The sequence below is a fragment of the Globicephala melas genome, chromosome 8 (genome assembly GCF_963455315.2).
Source record: "Globicephala melas chromosome 8, mGloMel1.2, whole genome shotgun sequence".
NCBI lineage: Eukaryota > Metazoa > Chordata > Mammalia > Artiodactyla > Delphinidae > Globicephala > Globicephala melas.
Genome location: NC_083321.1, coordinates 54,785,199 through 54,803,885, shown reverse-complemented (window position 1 = coordinate 54,803,885; position 18,687 = coordinate 54,785,199). Strand labels below are relative to the sequence as shown.

Here is an 18,687-nt window from a genome sequence, read left to right as displayed (position 1 = left end):
CCGTAGGGTTGTTTTCCAGTAATGGGAATACATTTACATCAGTACATCCATACTCTCCCGTGGTTCTTTTCACTCTATAGCACGTCCTTGGTGAGGTTTAGTGGGGTATTTATTGAGATACAGGGATCAGCCAAATAACTGGCTTTTGTGATGACCATTGTATTCTCTCTTAATTCTTTTTATTTTCACAGGGCATTTGGAGAATTCTTTAAAAGATCTGTGTAATTGATGTGCTAACCAATGCCTGACTCTGTGTTTACATCTAAAAAAGGCACGTCCTTGACCTTACCTCTAAAGGTGCAATACTATGACTATTTGAAATTCAGCTCATCAGAGAGGCTTGTGGGCTAGGTGTTATTACAAATCACACAGGACATATTAAAGTGCCCTGAAATCTGAAGCCCCTTTCACGTTAAAAAAAAATACTAAACATTTTTGGAAGCCTAATGTTAAGATATTTTTCTGGGTAGTTGGAGAATTGTGTTATTTAAGAAGTATGTTTGGCTGTGAATAACAGAGATTGCCCCAAATGTATCTTAAATGTTAATTACAGTTTTTTTTTTTCCTCAATGTAAAAGAAGTCTGGAGGTAAGCAGTCTGGTATAGTAGTTCCACATTATTCTTGGTGATCTAGGCTCCTTCCATTTTTCTGTTCCTCCATTTTCAGTTGTCAAAATTATTGCTAGAGCTCCAGTCATCAGGTCCAGGTTCTAGGCAGGAAGTCAGAGGATATTTGGAATAAAATCAATATTCTATTAGTAAGGAAAAAGGGAACAATGGATACTGGGTAGGCAAATAGCACACTCTGCCATAGAGATACATACAGAAGATTGGAAGGTATGTTTATCTTGTGTTTTTAATTTCTGATTTTCCCTCTGTTACAAAATTAATATACATAGAAAGAAAACTTTTAAAAGTAGAAAGAGGAAATTTAATATGTAACACCCAGAGTCTTAATAGCCAATGTAATTGACTTAATATTTTGTTGTGTTTCCTCCTCCCTTTTAATTTAATTTAATTTTTTTTTGCGGTACGTGGGCCTCTCACTGTTGTGGCGTCTCCTGTTGCGGAGCACAGGCTCCGGACGCGCAGGCTCAGTGGCCATCGCTCACGGGCCCAGCCGCTTTGCGGCATGTGGGATCTTCCTGGACGGAGGCACAAACCTGCATCCCCTGCATTGGCAGGCGGACTCTCAACCACTGCGCCACCAGGGAAGCCCTCCTCCTCCCTTTTTAAAAGCTTGGGTTTGGGATTTTGCTGTCATTTTATTTTTTAACATTTTATTTCATCAACAAACATTTGATGATAGATAGCTGCTGTCATATATTGTCTATACATTTTAGAGTCTGCTTTTTTCACTTATAACAAAATGCTTATGATGCAATGTTAAAAATCTTTTATAAAGATAATTTTTAATTATTGCGTAATACTCCATCAAGTAGATGAAACACAAGTTATTTAATCATTCTCCTGGTTTTGGACATTTAGGTTGTTACTGATTATTTGCTACTGTAAATGATACTCTGCCATTCGATTTTGAGATGTGGAATTACTCAACATTCATAAGACTCATATCTAGTACCAAATTATTATTCCAAGGGATTGTGCCAGTATATACTTTAGTAGGCATTGTACCAGAAGTTCCTATTTGTTAGTATTCTTGACAGCAGACATTATTTTAAAAAACCTTTCTTTGGTAATTGGAGGGGTAATTGGGGTAATTTGGAGTGAGGTAATGTATCTCTTTGAATTTGCATTTCTTTGTTAGAAAATTGTAGTCATTTAACAGGAATTTGGGGGGTTAGAAGTAGAGGCACCAAATTCTGGCCAAGCTCAACCTTTTATACCTCCAAGTTTACTTAACCCACTTATTTATCAGACATTGCAGTTTTGGTTCTTATTTTCAATGCTGCTAAAACCTGTCCAACAATGCCTGCATTGTTCTCAGATCATACCTTCAGACACTATGCCTACCTCCGAGACAGTCTTTCTCATCTTGTTCCTGCCTTGAGGGTATGTTGAAAACATCTTTCGTTCTTGTTTTTGGTTTTTTGATTTTTAGTCCGTGTGGTGGTTAAGTGGCAGAAAGCAGACTGTGTATTCTCTGAAAACACATTCATTAATTACCTCTCTCTCTTGGGCTTTCTTCTATTGTTTTGTACTTTTCTCTGAATCTTTTTTTGTTTTTTAATAAATTTATTTATTTTTGGCTGCTTTGGGTCTTTGTTGCTCTGCGTGGGCTTTCTCTAGTTGCAGAGAGCGGGGCTACTCTTCGTTGTGGTGTGTGGGCTTCTTATTGTGGTGGCTTCTTTTGTTGCAGAGCACAGGCTCTAGGCACATGGGCTTCAGTAGTTGTGGCACACGGGCTCAGTAGCTGTGGCTCACAGGCTCTAGAGCACAGGCTCAGTAGTCGTGGCTCACGGGCTCTAGAGTGCAGGCTCAGTAGTCATGGTGCGCAGGCTTAATTCCTTTGCGGCATGTGGGATCCTCCTGGACCAGGGCTCGAACCTGTCTCCCCTGCATCGGCAGGCGGATTCTTAACCACTGTGCCACCAGGGAAGTCCCTGCTCTGAATCTTTTAAGAAGATTCATTTTTTAAATGTCCCTGGGTCTAGGGGCAGGACAGGAATAAAGACACAGACGTAGAGAATGGACTTGAGGACGTGGGGAGGGGGAGGGGTAAGCTGGGACGAAGTGAGACAGTGTCATGGACATATATACACTACCATGTAAAATAAATAGCTAGTGGGAAGCAACCACATAGCACAGGGAGATCAGTTCGGTGCTTTGTGACCACCTAGAGGGGTGGGATAGGGAGGGTGGGAGGGAAATGCAAGAGGGAGGAGATTTGGGGATGGATATATGTATACGTATAGCTGATTCACTTTGTTATAAAGCAGAAACTAGCATACCATTGTAAAGCAATTATACTCCAATAAAGATGTTAAAAAAAATGTCCCTGGGTTATTAATTATGTTATATTAGGCAAGAAGAAGAAATCTGGAACAACGTATTTTAAATCAAGGATAAGATTGTGTTATATTTTAATAATTACATAAAGCTATGATTCTCAGCAAGTTTTTTTTTTTGGTTGCGGGTCTTAGTTGCAGCAGACAGGCTTCCTAGTTGCGGCATGCGTGTGGGATCTAGTTCCCTGACCAGGGATCGAACCCGGGGCCCCTGCATTGGGAGCGCAGAGTGTTATCCACTGCACCAGCAGGGAACTCACAAGTTTATTTTATTTATTTATTTATTTTTTTTAGAAAAAAATTTTAATGAACTATAATGATAATAATAGCAAACACTTACTGAATGCTGTGTGCAGGCACTTTTCTAAGCTCTTTATTTGTATTTACTCACCCCTGCTTAAGTAACTCTAAATGACTTTATTTAGAATAATATATGTACATGGTTAGAAAATTTAAACTATATAGAAGATACAAAGTTAAAAGTAAAATCCTTTTTGCTCTCCCTTCCTCATCCCTTTCTTGAAAGGTAGCCACTTTTAACAGTAAGAACAAGGATTATGATTATCATCATAAAAAACATTTTTACAACATGCTATGTAAACTTATTTGGGAATAAATCATCACTCTTCTATGAAGTGAATGATCAAATAAAGGTTAAGAATAAATGTGACTACAGATTAATTTTTAGTCCTATTTCTGTGGTTAGCCCATTTATTTCAGTTAGCAATAGAAAATAATGTTATACCATTCTCTTTTCTTTTTCTCCTTGCAGCTGTGGCTGTATTCGGTAGACCATGTTCGTTTTCTCTCTCTCTTTCCCTTTCTCCCACTTAAGCTGAGGAAGGAGAAGAAGGTTGTTTACAGAATTATCTAGCTTTTTTTTTTTTTTTTACCATTTCTTTGTTTGGTTCACATTTTTTTCCTGGTTTCTTCGTGTTACTAAAAACTGAGCCACAGGAGTTGGTTTTTTTTTTTTTTTTAAGCCAGAGAATTTGATGGTGCTGTAACCCTACTGTGTTTGCTTAGTTACCAGGTAGAAAACTAGTGTCATCAGCTCTTTCTCCCAATATCATGCCTCATGAGGATCCTTCCCATCAGTTCCTGCAGCAGAGCCTTGAAAGGGTATACAGTCTTCAACACCTGGACCCTCAAGGAACTCAGGAGCTGCTAGAGTTCACCATCAGGTGAGGTGATTGACCATCCCTTTCCTTTGACACAGTTAACATTGTTATGCTTGGCTTGATCCTTTTGATTTCTAATGTTGGTTATAGGCTAGTTTTTCTGACTGTGTTGACAGGATTTTCTGATGTTTTTATTTGGATTAGATTGTGGTTTAAGCATATTACAAAGAAAAGCTTTGTGTTCATGACAAGATTGATGATTAGTACAAAACTAGAAAGAGTTACAAAGAACCTGTTTTCAATTTTTCTTACCTTATATTAGTTAGGGTAACAGAAAATGCAACTAACAGTGGCTTAAACAGGATAAAAGGTTAATTGTTTCTCATAGGCGGACAGAGCTGAGATGGCTGATGACCTAGACTCATTCTTTCTTATTTCTCCATCTTTTGCATCAAGTGGCCTTTGGCTGAAGATCCAAACTTTAACCATCCCCTTTGTAATCCAGCCTCTAGGAAAAAGGAAAGAGCAGAAGGGCATCATTTCTACAACCACTCCCTTTTAAAGACACTTCCCCAATTTGCATGTTCTAATTTTACTTGTGTCCCATTGACTAGAACTTAAGTCACATGGCTATATCTAGCTGTAAGGAGCTAGGAAAGGTAGTCTTTGTTCTGGGTGAGCAGTGCTTAGTTAGCACTTAGTGACTCTGTTACTAAGGAAGAAGGGAAGGATATCGAGAACAATCAGCAGAGTCTGCCAGGCCCTATTAGTATGTCCTGAATGATTTGAAAAGAAATGAAACCCATTTGCCTTTATTTTTTTTAATTTTTAAAATGAATTTATTTATTTATTTTTGGCTGCGTTGGGTCTTAGTTGCTGCACGCGGGCTTTCTCTGGTTGTGGCGAGTGGGGGCTACTCTTCGTTGCGGAGCACGGGCTCTAGGCGTGCGGGCTTCAGTAGTTGTGGCACATGGACTTTGTTGCTCTGCAGCATGTGGGATCTTTCTGGACCAGGGCTCGAACCCGTGTCCCCTGCCTCGGCAGGAGGATTCTTGACCACTGCGCCACCAGGGAAGCCCCCCATTTGCCTTTAGCAAAGACAATATCTGTCCGCTTTTGTAAATAAGGTTTGATTGAAGCATAGCCACATTCATTCGTTTAGGTACTGTCTATTGGCTGCTTTCATTGCTGCAGTGGTAGATTGAGTAGTTACCACAGAGACTATATGGACTACAAAGCCTAAAATGTTTACTATGTGACCCTTTACAGAAAAAGTTTGCTGACCCTGAAGTGATGCCTGGATCACATTTTCTTTCTCATCTGCTCCCTCACCAATGTGATTAAATTTAGAAGCTGCTACTGAAGTTTTTGGCCCTGAGCCCAGGAAAAAAAGCTCTACTTCCCCACTCAGCCACACCTAAATAAACATTTAAGTTTTGTCCTTGACAGTTTTCTATCCAGTTGGCACTGAGAAGGTACAAAATGCACAAAAGCAAACCAATTTGGTCATCACCTGCAGTGCTGGCTGTTAGTAGGTACTCAGTAGACACCCAGGTTTGAGTCACTCTTATGATCTGGATTTTATGAGATGATAGTCCTGTTGGGCTTTGGGCTGGTCAGACCGCAGTTCTAGTGCTGTGGTCAGTCCCGGGCACTATGTTTCTAGGTAAGTGCATTCTGAGAAAGGTGGCCAGGATGGTGAAAGATCCGAAAAGGAAAGCCGATGGTGCAGCAGTTACTGATGACCTACTGTGTTTTACAAATATTATTGCAGTTAGATGTTGTTAACCATTTTACAATGAAGAAATAGAAATTTGGGGAAATGAAGCAATTTGCTAGGAAGTAGCAGAACTGGGATTTAAATCTAGCTTTGTTTGACTCTAAAATTGTTGCTCTCTGATATGCAGCAGTGAAGGGGATTCTTTTATCAGTGGAGGTACGTCAGATGATCCCTGGGGTTCTTCAGAATTTACATTTTTCCGTAGTTGCTGAAAAGTGAAATGTTAGTCAGAATTTCATACAGAAGTTTCTCTGATTAGGACTCTGGCCGTTTACTTGTTAGTACTAGTATCAAACAAACTTCACCGTCAAACACATTGTCCTTTGTTGTAATCTAAGCAGCCGTGTCACCCAAATAAGATTTCACCTCACTGCTGTAGTTCAGTGAGGACCCTGGGGGGATGATTTTTTTGGTTTGTTTTTAGAACTTGACATAACTACTTTGTCTTCACCACTGTATTTTGGGTGCCTTATTTAGGAGCTTAGTAAATATTTGTTGAAAACTCTGGTTATGATGGCTTAACCAGGAATGAAGACTTTTAATATTTTTATAGATGGCATTTTCTTCTGGTCATACCTCACCTTCAGTTGCATGGATTTAATCTTTTATAACGCTCCACTATCCTTGATCATAGTAAGAGCTGCTGTCTATTAAGTGCCCACTCTTCTGTTTTATGTACATTATTTCATTGAATTTGAAAACAATTCCATGAGAATTATCCAATTTTTACAATGAGTGAGGGAGCTGGAGTTCATTAATTTGTTATATGGTTTTTTAGCGCCAAGCATTGTGCTAGGCAGAAGGGACACAATAGTAAACAAGACATAGTCTCTGCTGCAAGGGATCTTACAGCCTGGTTGGGGAAATAGCTAGGTAAACAGGCAATGCAGTATTGTGCTTTCCACACAATACATTAAGTACAGGGTTTTCTAGAAGACAGAAGGGGGCACCTAACCCTTCCTTTCATGGTTTAAGCAATGACCAGAAGAATGACTAGAAGTTAGTCAAGTGAAGAAGGGAGAAGACTGTCAAAGACAAGGAACAGCAAAGCCCTGGACTAGAACATAGGTTTTTCCAGCCCTTCCATCTTGTCACACTGCTCTGTATGACATGAAGGATCTGGTATAGTGAGATTTAAAATCCAAAGACTTGTTTCAAATCAAAGAGGAAATCAGAAAAATACCTGGAGAAAAAATGAAAACAAAAGTACAAAAATCCAAAACCTATGGGATGCAGCAAAAGCAGTTCTTAGAGGGAAGTTTATAGCGATACAACTTACCTCAGGAATCAAGAAAAATCTCAAAACAACCTAACTTTACACCTAAAGCAACCATAGAAAGAAGAACAAACAAAACCCAGAGTTAGTAGAAGGAAAGAAATCATAAAGATCAGAGCAGAAATAAATGAAAAAGAGACTAAAAGAACAATAGAAAAGATTGATAAAACTAAAAGCTGATTCTTTAAAAAAAAATAAACAAAATTGATAACCCTTTAGCCAGACTCATCAGGAAAAAACGGGAGAGGGCCCAAACCAATAAAATCAGAAATGAAAAGGAGAAGTTAACAACCAACACCACAGAAATACAAAAGATCATGAGAGACTACTACAAACCACTGTACACCAACAAAATAGACAACCTAGAAGAAATGGACAAATTCTTAGAAAGGTACAATCTCCCAAGACTGAACCAGGAAGAAATAGAAAATATGAACAGACCAATTACCAGTACTGAAGTTGAATCACTAATTTAAATATTCCCAACAAACGAAAGTCCAGGACCAGATGGCTTCACAGGTGAATTCCATCAAACATTTGGAGAAGAGTTAGCACCTGTCCTTCTGAAACTATTCCAAAACATTTTAGAGGAAGGAACACTTCTAAACTCATTCTATGAGGCCACCATCACCCTGATACCCAAACTAGAAAAGGTATCACAAAAAAATAAAATTACAGGCCAATATCACTGATGAAAATAGATGCAAAAATCCTCAACAAAATACTAGCAAACTAAATCTAACAATACATTAAAAGAATCATCCTTCACGATCAAGTGGGATTGATTCCAGGGATGCAAGGATTTTTCAATATCTGCAAATCAATCAATGTGATACACCACAATAACAAATTGAAGAATAAAAACCATATAATCATCTCAATAGATAACAGAGAGCTTTTGATAGAATGGAACATCCACTTCTGATAAAAACACTACAGAAAGCAGGCATAGAGGGAATATACCTCAATATCATAAAGACCGTGTATGACAAACCTGTAGCCAACATCATACTCAGTGGTGAAAAGCTGAAAGCATTCCCTCTAAGATCAGGAAAAAGAGGATGCCCACTCTCACCACGGATCTTCCCGGACTGGGGCACGAACCCGTGTCCCCTGCATTGGCAGGCAGACTCTCAACCACTGCGCCACCAGGGAAGCCCCACTCTCACCACTTTTATTCAACATAGTTTGACATACGGATGGCTAACAGGCACATGAAAAGGTACTCAACATTACTAATTATTAGAGACTGCAAATCAAAACTACAGTGAGATACTATCACCTCACACTGGTCAGAATGGCCATCATCAAAAAGTCTACAAATACTAAATGATGGAGAGTGTATAGAGAAAAGGAACCCTCCTACAGTTTGTGGGAACGTAAATTGGTACAGCCACTGTGGAGAACAGTATAACCTCTAGTGTAATGTAAACATGAATTTTATATGCTTGGAAACCAAAAAACTTGCATGCCTAGCTAGCTTTATTGTGATATTTGCTTTATTTGTGGTGGTCTGGAACTGAACCCACAATTTTCTGAAGTATGCCTGTAATTGCAGTTCACATTGTAAGGATTAAATGAGCTCAAATAAGGAAACACCTAGCACATCTAGTACAGTGCACATAGGAAGTGCTTTTTTGTACCTTTTTCATTAAAGAGTCCATAGTCTCCTGATGGATGTCTAAACTGAGGCTTCCTGAGGATCGTGGGCATAAAGAAATACAGAGAATAGGTGTCGCTGTTGCTGCTCATGTTGAGTCCACAACAGCAGCCAGACATGGGGCTGGAGGATGAGCAAAGGATGCTAATAGGATCCAGAGATCCCAAGGAGAAGGAAGAGGAGGAGGAGGAATTAGTGGATCCCCTATCAGCAGCGAGAGAGCAATGCGGGCAGCTGGAGAAATGTGTAAAGGCTTGGGAGCGGCTAGAGCTCTGTGATGAGCATGTATCCTCCAGGTCACTGACAGAGGAGGATTGCGCAGAGGAGGTCTTTGACTTCTTGCATGCAAGGGACCACTGCGTGGCCCACAAACTCTTTAAAGCTTGGAATAAGTGTGCCGATTCATTCACCCCAGCCTTCATCACCTGAGCGTCGGGATATTTCCTTATGGTTTTGAACATGCCATTTGTTTCTTATTTGTATAACTAAGTTCATGTGAACCTCAAGGATTTGGGCTTAGGCAGGTAGCTTCCGTGTAATTATCAGTGATTCCATCTTAATAAAGTCCAGTGGTCAGCAAAAAAAAAAAAAAAAAAGAGAGATACAGAGAGGAAACACTGGGACACAGAGCTTTTTGAGCAGGGCTGCCAAGTTTCTATTTTTGTTTGTATAATAGTTCAGATTTCCCATGGCTAGTTGGGTTGCATCTTGTTTTGTGCAATTCAGAACAAATGCTACAGGGCAAGGGTGGTAGAATGACTTAACACATGGGGGCAGTCAGCTAACATATAGTCAGCTGGTCAGTGTTCTCTATAATGTAGCAGAAGGCAGAATCTTTCTGGAGATGAAATGGTTCAGACGTAGAATGATTCAGGGCCATCTTTTGCAAGAGAGACATCAGAGATGCGAAAGGGAGAGACCAGCTGGCCGCCAAAATAGGATTTTACAGTTATGGTTAGCTAGTGCAGGGTCTTGCCTTGTATTGTGCTTGATTCCCACACATGAGCAGGCTCTCCGGGATTAGCTCAAATCACCAAAACTCAAAAGAGTCGGTATATAAGCCACAGACCCCAATTTCTTCAGTCACTTTGGAAATAATTCATTTTTGCCCCTTTCTAGGGCATCTCCTTTCTTGTATCAAGGTTCTCAGGAGACAGCATTAGCTATCAGAAAGTTGCCTGAAATAAGAGGGAGGGACTTAGTCCAATGGACAATTTTGTACAGGCTGCTATGAAACCTGATATAGTATCCCAGCCCTGAAACAGTTAACTTCCCTCATGAGCCAGATCTTTAGGTTTCCCACAGTTATCACTTCTATGTGAAATTTTGATACGACATTAAAAAACAAAGCAGCTTTCTATGAATTTTTTCTGAGATTGTTAGCTTGCTTGCTCGCACTCTCTCTCATTCTCCCTCTCTCTCCTCCCCAAAAAAGAAGAAAGAAAAGAAAAACATTACTTTTTGTAGATGTGTAGCATATTTCCAAAAGAATTTAAAAGAAACTGGTATGGTAGTTGCCTCTGGAAAAGGTTACTGGTTAGCAGCACACAGGTATAGGAAAGTGGACTAATTTAATTATCTATCCTTTAGTATCTTTTGAATTCTATTCCTTATTGGTGTAATTCTATAACTAGGTATGTATAACCTATCAAAAAAATTAAATGTTTCAAATCAGTAGTCCCAGCCCTGAACACAACTATTTTATGTGTGTGTACCACTTTCTGTACTCTTGTCCACAGGCAGATGTATTTAATATGGTTGCAATCACTTTGTCTATACCTATGTCCAGTTAGCATGCTTTAATTGTGAGTATCAGAAAACCTTATCTCAAATTAACTTATAATGGGTATTTATTTCTTCATATGAACAGAAATCAGAGGCATTTCTTAGTATGGTATGGTTAAGTAGTTCATTTATATCATTAAGGACCCAGTTTCTCTCTCTCTCTGGATTTTTCTTGTCCTCAACATTTGCTTTATCCCAAGGCTTTTTTTCTTTTAGAGTTACAGTATGACTGCCAGTGGTAATCAGGACTATAAAACATTCTTGTTCAGTCTAGTGAGAGATAGAGACAGAGAGAGAGAAAGAGAAAATGAGTGATTCATAGACCACCATCAGACCTGCTTCAAGCATTGAATATAAGTCCTTCCATTAGGACTCATAAGGCCAACCTAGGTGACCTAACCAGGAAGATGATGTGTGCTAATTAGCTTAGTCCAGTCGGACTCTACCTGGATCTAGGTTTGGGGCACCTTCTCTTGAACAAAATCAGGTTCACTTAGTAAGGAAAAAGTGGAAAATTACTAACTAGGTAGGCAGCCAATGGAGCCCACTATGATACCTTAAAATTTTTTTTTCTGATGATATAAAACATACTTACCGATTGTATAAAACACTTGGAAAATAAAGCATAGTTAGGAGAAGGCACTAAAAAACACCCTAATACCTCTATCTAGAAAACAGGTTGCTCTGTTTTTTCATATTTCATATATGTGTGTATATATATATATGTATATGTATATATATATATATATGGTTTTTACATAGTTGAGATCATATACCTTATTACCATATTATATTTTAATGGTTGTAGAATATTCCATTGACTGTATGTACAGTAATTTATTTAATAATTCCTCTACCGTTGGATATTTAAGTAGTTACTGGGTTTTACTATAACATAACAATGAATATTGCGGGGCATAAAGTATTTCATTTCTGTTGCATGTTTCCCTTAGAATTACTTCGTAGCATAAAGCTACTGATCAAAACTTTTGACTATATGTGTGACTTTTATAACGTAGTACAGTTCTGTTTTCCAGAAGAATTACAGCAGCTTAAACTGCTATCAAAGTGTAAGTGAAACAGTTTCATTATAACCACTTCAGCATTGAGTGCTGTCATTTAAAATTTTTTTACCAATTTACTAGGTATAAAGTGGTAAAAAGCTTTTGACATGATCTTTAATTGGTGTTATTCTTATTCTGTGTTTGGCTTGGGTTTTTATTTACTACAGGGATCTGCAAAGACTTGGAGAACTTCAGTCTGAATTGGCAGGAGTAGCTGACTTCTCTGCTACCTATCTTAGGTGTCAGCTTCTTCTCATCAAGGTTGGTTTGAATCCATTTGGTTCATGAGTGTGTTGCTAAGAATGCAGTTTAATGGACCCAGCAGTGTTTGAGGCTATAAGTAGAAAAATAACTGGTTTTATGCAACTGCTTAGCAATGGGGAAATTATGTACTCTGTAGTATAATTATATTTGCCTCTAATTAAAGAATTGTTAACTCATATAGGAATTTGAATTTTTTAATTTGAGAGAATTCCTTTATCATATAATTAGAGCAGGTTGGATAACCATTTGCATTAGAATACCAAGGATTTTAATTGTTTTTTAACAATTTGATTAGCAAAGATCTTATATAAACATTTGTATTTTATATATTTATATATTTCTAAATGCTAATTTCATTTGGTCAAAGCCAAATTAGTCAAAGGTTGATTTCATTGCTCTTAAGAGCTAATGACTTGCTGTCATTTCATACTAGGTAGTTAGAGTACATATATATACATACACAAAATTGGTACCCAAAAGCTGTTTTAGTTCCCTGAGTTGAAAACCAGTTAAACTAGCTCAATAGCTGTCAGCTTCTGCAGCAGAGTTCTGCTATAAATTTAGGCTTAGAATTTAGAAGAGCCCTTCTAACTTGATAAGACTTAACTTGGCTTTAGTTCTAAATGTGGTTAGTCTTCAAAGTTATTAAAGATATTTGACCAAAGTCAGAATAAATGGAGGCGTCAGAAATTATTTGCCACTGTAAGATATGTGAGCTTAGGGTTTTGTAGGTGTGTGTATGCATGTGAAGATGAGTGTGTACACTGAAATAGTTTGGGATTTAAACAGTCCTTATTTGGCTAGATAGATTCTTTCAAATATATATGCCTGTGTAACCACCATCACGGTTAAGATATAGAAGATTTCCATTACCCCCCAAAGTTCTTTCATGTCCCTTTGCATAGTTATTTGGCTTTTCCAAGCTTCTGTGAAACAAGGCTAATAATAACTCTACCCAGGTAAGGATTGGTAGCAAGCAGTGCATGTGACAACCCTTGGTCTAGTGTCTGGTACACAGTGAGTGCCATGTCAGTGTTGGTCTTCTTCCTTCTTCCTTGGCTTGTTGTCTTCTAGATAGCAATACAAGAAGGCCTTTGAAAAGAATCCACTTTTCTTTAGTAGGAAAAGAGAAGAGATTACTCCTAAAAAGAACACAGAACTATGTTTTTTATTCAGCGTCGTGTAGGAGAAGCGTAGGTAAGGGACCCAGACTTAGAACCCAAGGCAGGCAAGTGTTTGATAGTAGGGGAGGAGCTAAATAAATCGTGGCACGTCCACTCAACAGTATATTCTGTAGCAGTAATGATCTTTATGAAGAATTATATAAGAACATGACCAAATGTGACATAATATTATGTACCCAAAGAAGCACACAAAATTATTTCTGCTTTCTGACTACAACTATATAAAAAAACATGCATATAGGAAGTGATTGGAAGCAAATATTTAAAAACAATAACTCTTAATGGTAATATGATTTAGGTTATTAAACAATTTCTATATCTATAATCTAGAGCTGCCACTGTCAAATACAGTAGTCATTAGATATGTGTGACCATTGAGCACTTTAAATGTTCATGTTGAGGACTTCCCTGGTGGTGCAGTGGTTAAGAATCCGCCTGCCAATGCAGGGGACACGGGTTCGATCCCTGGTCTGGGAAGATCCCATGTGCCGCGGAGCAACTAAGCCCGTGCACCACAAGTACTGAGCCTGCGCTCTAGAGCCCACGAGCCACAACTACTGAGCCCAAATGGCACAACTACTGAATCCCACCCACCTAGAGCCCGTGCTTCGCAACAAGAGAAGCCACCGCAGTGAGAAGCCCATGCACTGCAAGGAAGAGTAGCCCCGCTTGCCGCAACTAGAGAAAGCCCGCGCCCATCAACGAAGACCCAATGCAGCCACAGATAAATAAATAAAAAATAAATAAATTTATAAAAATAAGTAAATAAATGTTCATATTGAGATGTACTGTAAGTGTAAAATACACACTGGATTTCTTAGACTTAGTATAAAAAAATGTAAACTATCTCATTAATAATTTAAAAAATATTGATTGCATAGTGAAATAATACCTTATTTATACTGGGTTAAATAAACTATATTAAAATTAATTTCACCTGTTTCTTTTTACTTTTAAAGATGTGGCTACTATAAAGTGTAAAATTACATACACGGCTTGTGTTATATTTCTGTTGTATAGTGTTAGTCTAGGTTTTCTGTAATGTCATTATGTCTGTAATTAAGAAGGGCTGTGAAAATAAGAGACTATAGCAGAGGTTTAGATGAGATGGCCGTATGGATGGATAGGCGAGGAGGGAGATGGAAGGTAAAATCCATGGCTCTAAGTGATAGTTTTGAATGTGCAGAGATTGAGAGAGGGAGGAATCTAGGAAAGCTTCTTGATTGCTTGTTCGAGTATGTTGGTAAGGTGATGGGGCTGTTCAAAGGATAGAGAGCATGGAGCAAAGAAAAAGGAACTAAGTCAGGGAAGAGAAGGGTCTAGGCAGTCTGGTTAGTCCAGTGACTCTGGGATCAAGGAGGTCCCAGAGCCTCAGAAGCCTGGCTTGCCTGGACATTCTTGGTGAGGCCTTCATGGCTCCTGCACTCTGCTTGCAAGCTCTGGTCTGGAACATAGGGTCTTTGGGCCAAGAATTGAATGGGGAGGAGTTCATTTGGCCCAAATCATTGGTCTCCTCTCTGTCCATAATAGGTAGGGCTTATTGGCCTAAAAGAATAAGAATGAGAGGAAGTCTTGATCACGGTAAATTTTCAAAGCAAAACAGACACTTAAGTCTCAAATTATATGGCAGTCTTTTTGACCTCTGTGTTCTGTCCTCTCCTGATTTGTTAGGCCTTGCAGGAAAAGCTGTGGAATGTGGCTGCCCCTTTGTATTTGAAGCAGAGTGATTTGGCCTCAGCAGCAGCAAAACAGGTAAGCTTATTGAGACCTTCTCCTCAGGTGGATCTCTGTCCAGATCTCTGTCCAGAAATTACATTGTCTAAGTTAGAGTCAGAGGCCTTCACAAGGCTCTGCTGTGGCCTCCCCATTTTTAGCCTGTGTCAGAAGTTAGTGATACGAGAAGCAGCATAATTAGGGGACACAGCACTGGCTTTAGAGTCAGGGGACTTGGGTTCTATTCCCATGTCTGCCTCTAATTTGTTGGGTGGTGTTGAGCAGGTTACTTAACCTCCCTGATTTCTAAGATTTCTTTTGTGTTCTGAAATATTATTAGTTTGTATTTCAGATATACTAAAATCCAATAAATACTATCATGAATCTTTCATCTGAAAATGTAGCTGAATTCATTTTGAGGTGGTTATATTTTTAGCCTGTACCATCTCTCTTTCTCTCTCTTTTCTTTAACCATCTCTTGAATATTTAAAGGTCTTTTTTTTCCTTCTCAGTTCATTAAGTAGCATTTAATTTTACTTGCCTTAAGTTTATTTCTTTCTAGTTTTGAGCAATTTCCCTTCATTCTTGGGTATTGGAATTTGGTGAACTCTTCTGGGTCATGTCTTCCCAATAGTAAGTCTGTATATGACTAATTACAACCCTGTAGGAAGATAATGATGGTGACTATGATTGTTACATTACAGTTCACTAAATGATTTCAGGTCTATTTTAATTAGCCCTCATAATAATCCCATTAGGTTGGAATAAGTATTAAGTCCATTTTACAGATGAAACAATGCTCAGCAAGGTTATATTCGTAGAGCTGTAGGTAGTTAAGTCAGGAACTTGAGCTCAGGTACTCTGATACCCAGAGTCTGTTTTCTTTCCACTACTCTGCTTCATCTCTCATCTAATCTAGACTCCCTTTCAGACCTGCCATGTGGCTTATTGTAGGGGAGTAGAACTTAATGACAACAGAACACCAATAGGCCATGTTGGGAGGGATGGGACAGGGAGCAGTAGTCTGGAAGAAAGAGAAAGGAATTACCATTGCTATGTGACAGTTACTGTGCTAAGCACCTTCCATACCCCATTTAATCCTTTAAATTTTATGATATTCGTGCTGTTTCTTCTGCATTTACAGATAGGGAAACTGAGGCACCATGTAATTAGGAAACTTATCTTACTGTCAGTTGTAGAAGACAGCTGACAGGGCTCTGACTCCAAAGCCTTCAATGGGAGGCAAGCATCATTGCCTGCCATCATTGCTTGCCTCCCATTGAAGAAAGGGAAGGGAAAGAGAAGCATCATTCAGGGGGGAGTCGCTGACTTGGATAGAACAGAGCGAGAGCTTAAGATGCACTGGACTTGAGCTGAGGTCACTGACATTGTGTTCTGCACTGATTCCCTCCCTAAAATCCCTCTGAGAGACCAGGCCCATAGAACAGTCTGGATGGCTAACAGGTGGTCAATGGTTCCTAATACTAAGTTCTTGAGGACTTTTCCTGAGGATTACGTTTCCATACGTATTCATTTGCCACCACATCACAGTGAATTTGCTTTAGTTACAAACAGTGCTTTACAGGTTTATCAGTGTTTAAACTTTCATATCTTTATATCATCAACTAAGATGATATTACCAGATGGAAGTTTGTTTTTTTAATTGACAAAATAATTTATTCTCTCAACATGTATATTAATTTCTCTCAAATCACACTAGTTTCTCTCAACATAGGCACTTAAAAATCTCAGTTCAGAATTAAAACATAGGCATTAAAAAAAAGCACTCTGTTCAGATCTGGTTTCACTTAGAATCCTGTGCTGCTCTTTGCTCTTAAGTAAGACTATAATGATATTTTTGCTGCTTATTACTTACCTGTTCCTTATAGATCATGGAAGAAACCTACAAAATGGAGTTCATGTATAGTGGCGTGGAGAACAAGCAGGTGGTGATTATCCATCACATGAGGCTGCAGGCCAAAGCCTTGCAACTTATAGTAACAGCACGGACTGCTCGAGGGTAAGATGTGTGGTTGGTGAAAAAGGGTGGCTGAGTCCTTTTAAAGACACAACTGCATTCAGAGATCTCACCAAGGTTAATGATGCGTGAAATAATATTTAGGAAAGACTACCTAAGGGATATACAAGCTCTTCATTTTTTCAGATATTCCAAGTTACATTCTTGGATCAGATCAGATCCCTGGAAAAACCCTTTGGTGGCTCTCCATTGCCTACAACACAACATAGGGCTTCATCTGGCAACAAGGCATTCTGTATAGTCCTTGATAGATTTCTTTAAGAATATAGTGCCAGAACCACTTTTTTTCCTCTTCTGATGGGACTAGTGCTCTATCTTAGGCAGTAAAGACAAATTATGAGAATGTATGGTGCTGTGAGACTACTTTGTTCAAATCCTGACTCTCTACTTACTTGTTGTTTGATTACAGACAGGTTTTTTTTAGCCTCTCTGTGCCTTGTTTTCCTGTTTGTAAAATGAGCACCATGACAGCATCTATCTCATGGGGTTTCTGTGAAAAATGAATGGGATAATACATGTAAAAGCACTTAGCATGGTACTTAGTACATAGTAAGAGCTCATTATAATTGTAGCTGTTAGACTTTCTGATAATGAGAATTGCTATATTTCATTGATTCTAAAATGCACATTTAAAAATTTTACTTCTCTGAAATCAGATATTTTGATGGTGTGCCGTAGTTTGAAAGTGTTTTTGTTTCTTGGTGTTTCATAAAATAAAGGTGCATCTTAAGAATAATGGCACCACGGATTTAATGTAATATAGTACTTAGGAAACTCGTTATCAGACAGGAGACACATTTGATGCTCAGTCCACCAGTTGTGTCAGCCTAAAAATAGTGTAGAGAAATAAATATGAGTGTTTAAGCACTGAAAAATACATTAAAAGGAACATTGTATTATTTTATTTCTTTGCTTATCTTGATAGTGACCTGATAAACTCAGGTAGTGATTTAATCTTAGAGATAGCCATACATTCATTTAACAAATGTTTAATTCCTGCTATGTGCCAGTCACAGCTGAGAAAAGATAGGTGCTTGTGCTGGCATCTACACTTTTTTTTTTTTTTTTTGCGGTGCGCGGGCCTCTCACTGTTGTGGCCTCTCCCGTTGCGGAGCACAGGCTCCAGACGCACAGGCTCAGCGGCCATGGCTCACAGGCCCAGCTGCTCCGCGGCATGTGGGATCTTCCCAGACCGGGGCACGAACCCGTGTCCCCTGCATCGGCAGGCGGACTCTCAACCACTGTGCCACCAGGGAAGCCCTACGCATTTTTATTTAAAGAAAATAAATATCTTTTTCAGTTTATGTATGATTACTGTAAAAGTTTAAATATTGCAGATTAAGTGAACATTCTGTTCTCTGGTAATCTACCCCTTGTAAAACAAATGACTAAAAGTGTAGATTATAAATGCATGTATTAGCGTAAATCGAATCATAATATACTTGGCTGTTCTGCCATATTTTTATTTCATCCAACAATATAATATTTCGTATTTCCATGTCATTGTATAAAGATTCCAATATATTTGGTGTTTACTCATGCTATATTATTTTATATTTTCCATTTGTATGCATACCTGCTTCTTTTTCTTTTCCTTGATTTTTGCTGGAAATTTTTTGTTGTTTTGATTCTTTCTTCTTGCAGGGGTTTGAAAGTTCTGTACCCTAATTTTAACCTATTCAAGTGAGAGGCAGTAGAACATAATGATTAAGAGGGCTGGGGTGCCTCATTGATTTGATTCAGATCTTGACTCCACCATTTGCAAACTTAGTGACCTTGGACAAGTTACTTAAGAACTTCTGTCTCAGTTTATTTCCCATAAGTTAAACTGGG

At 38.6% G+C, this 18,687-nt stretch overlaps 1 protein-coding gene and 1 pseudogene across 2 annotated transcripts in view; both read left to right on the top strand.

Moving 5' to 3' along the window:
• INTS4 (integrator complex subunit 4) overlaps positions 1-18,687 on the top strand; it is a 134,463-nt gene that overhangs the window by 78,980 nt on the left and 36,796 nt on the right. For both annotated transcript variants that reach the window (XM_060303761.2, XM_030835971.3), the window contains 5 exons: positions 1,880-2,013; positions 3,996-4,153; positions 11,823-11,916; positions 14,775-14,855; positions 16,706-16,836. In XM_060303761.2, the coding sequence (XP_060159744.1) occupies positions 1,880-2,013; positions 3,996-4,153; positions 11,823-11,916; positions 14,775-14,855; positions 16,706-16,836 (598 nt within the window). The remainder of the gene's footprint in view (positions 1-1,879; positions 2,014-3,995; positions 4,154-11,822; positions 11,917-14,774; positions 14,856-16,705; positions 16,837-18,687) is intronic.
• Positions 8,924-9,235, top strand: LOC132597691 (cytochrome b-c1 complex subunit 6, mitochondrial pseudogene; annotated as a pseudogene).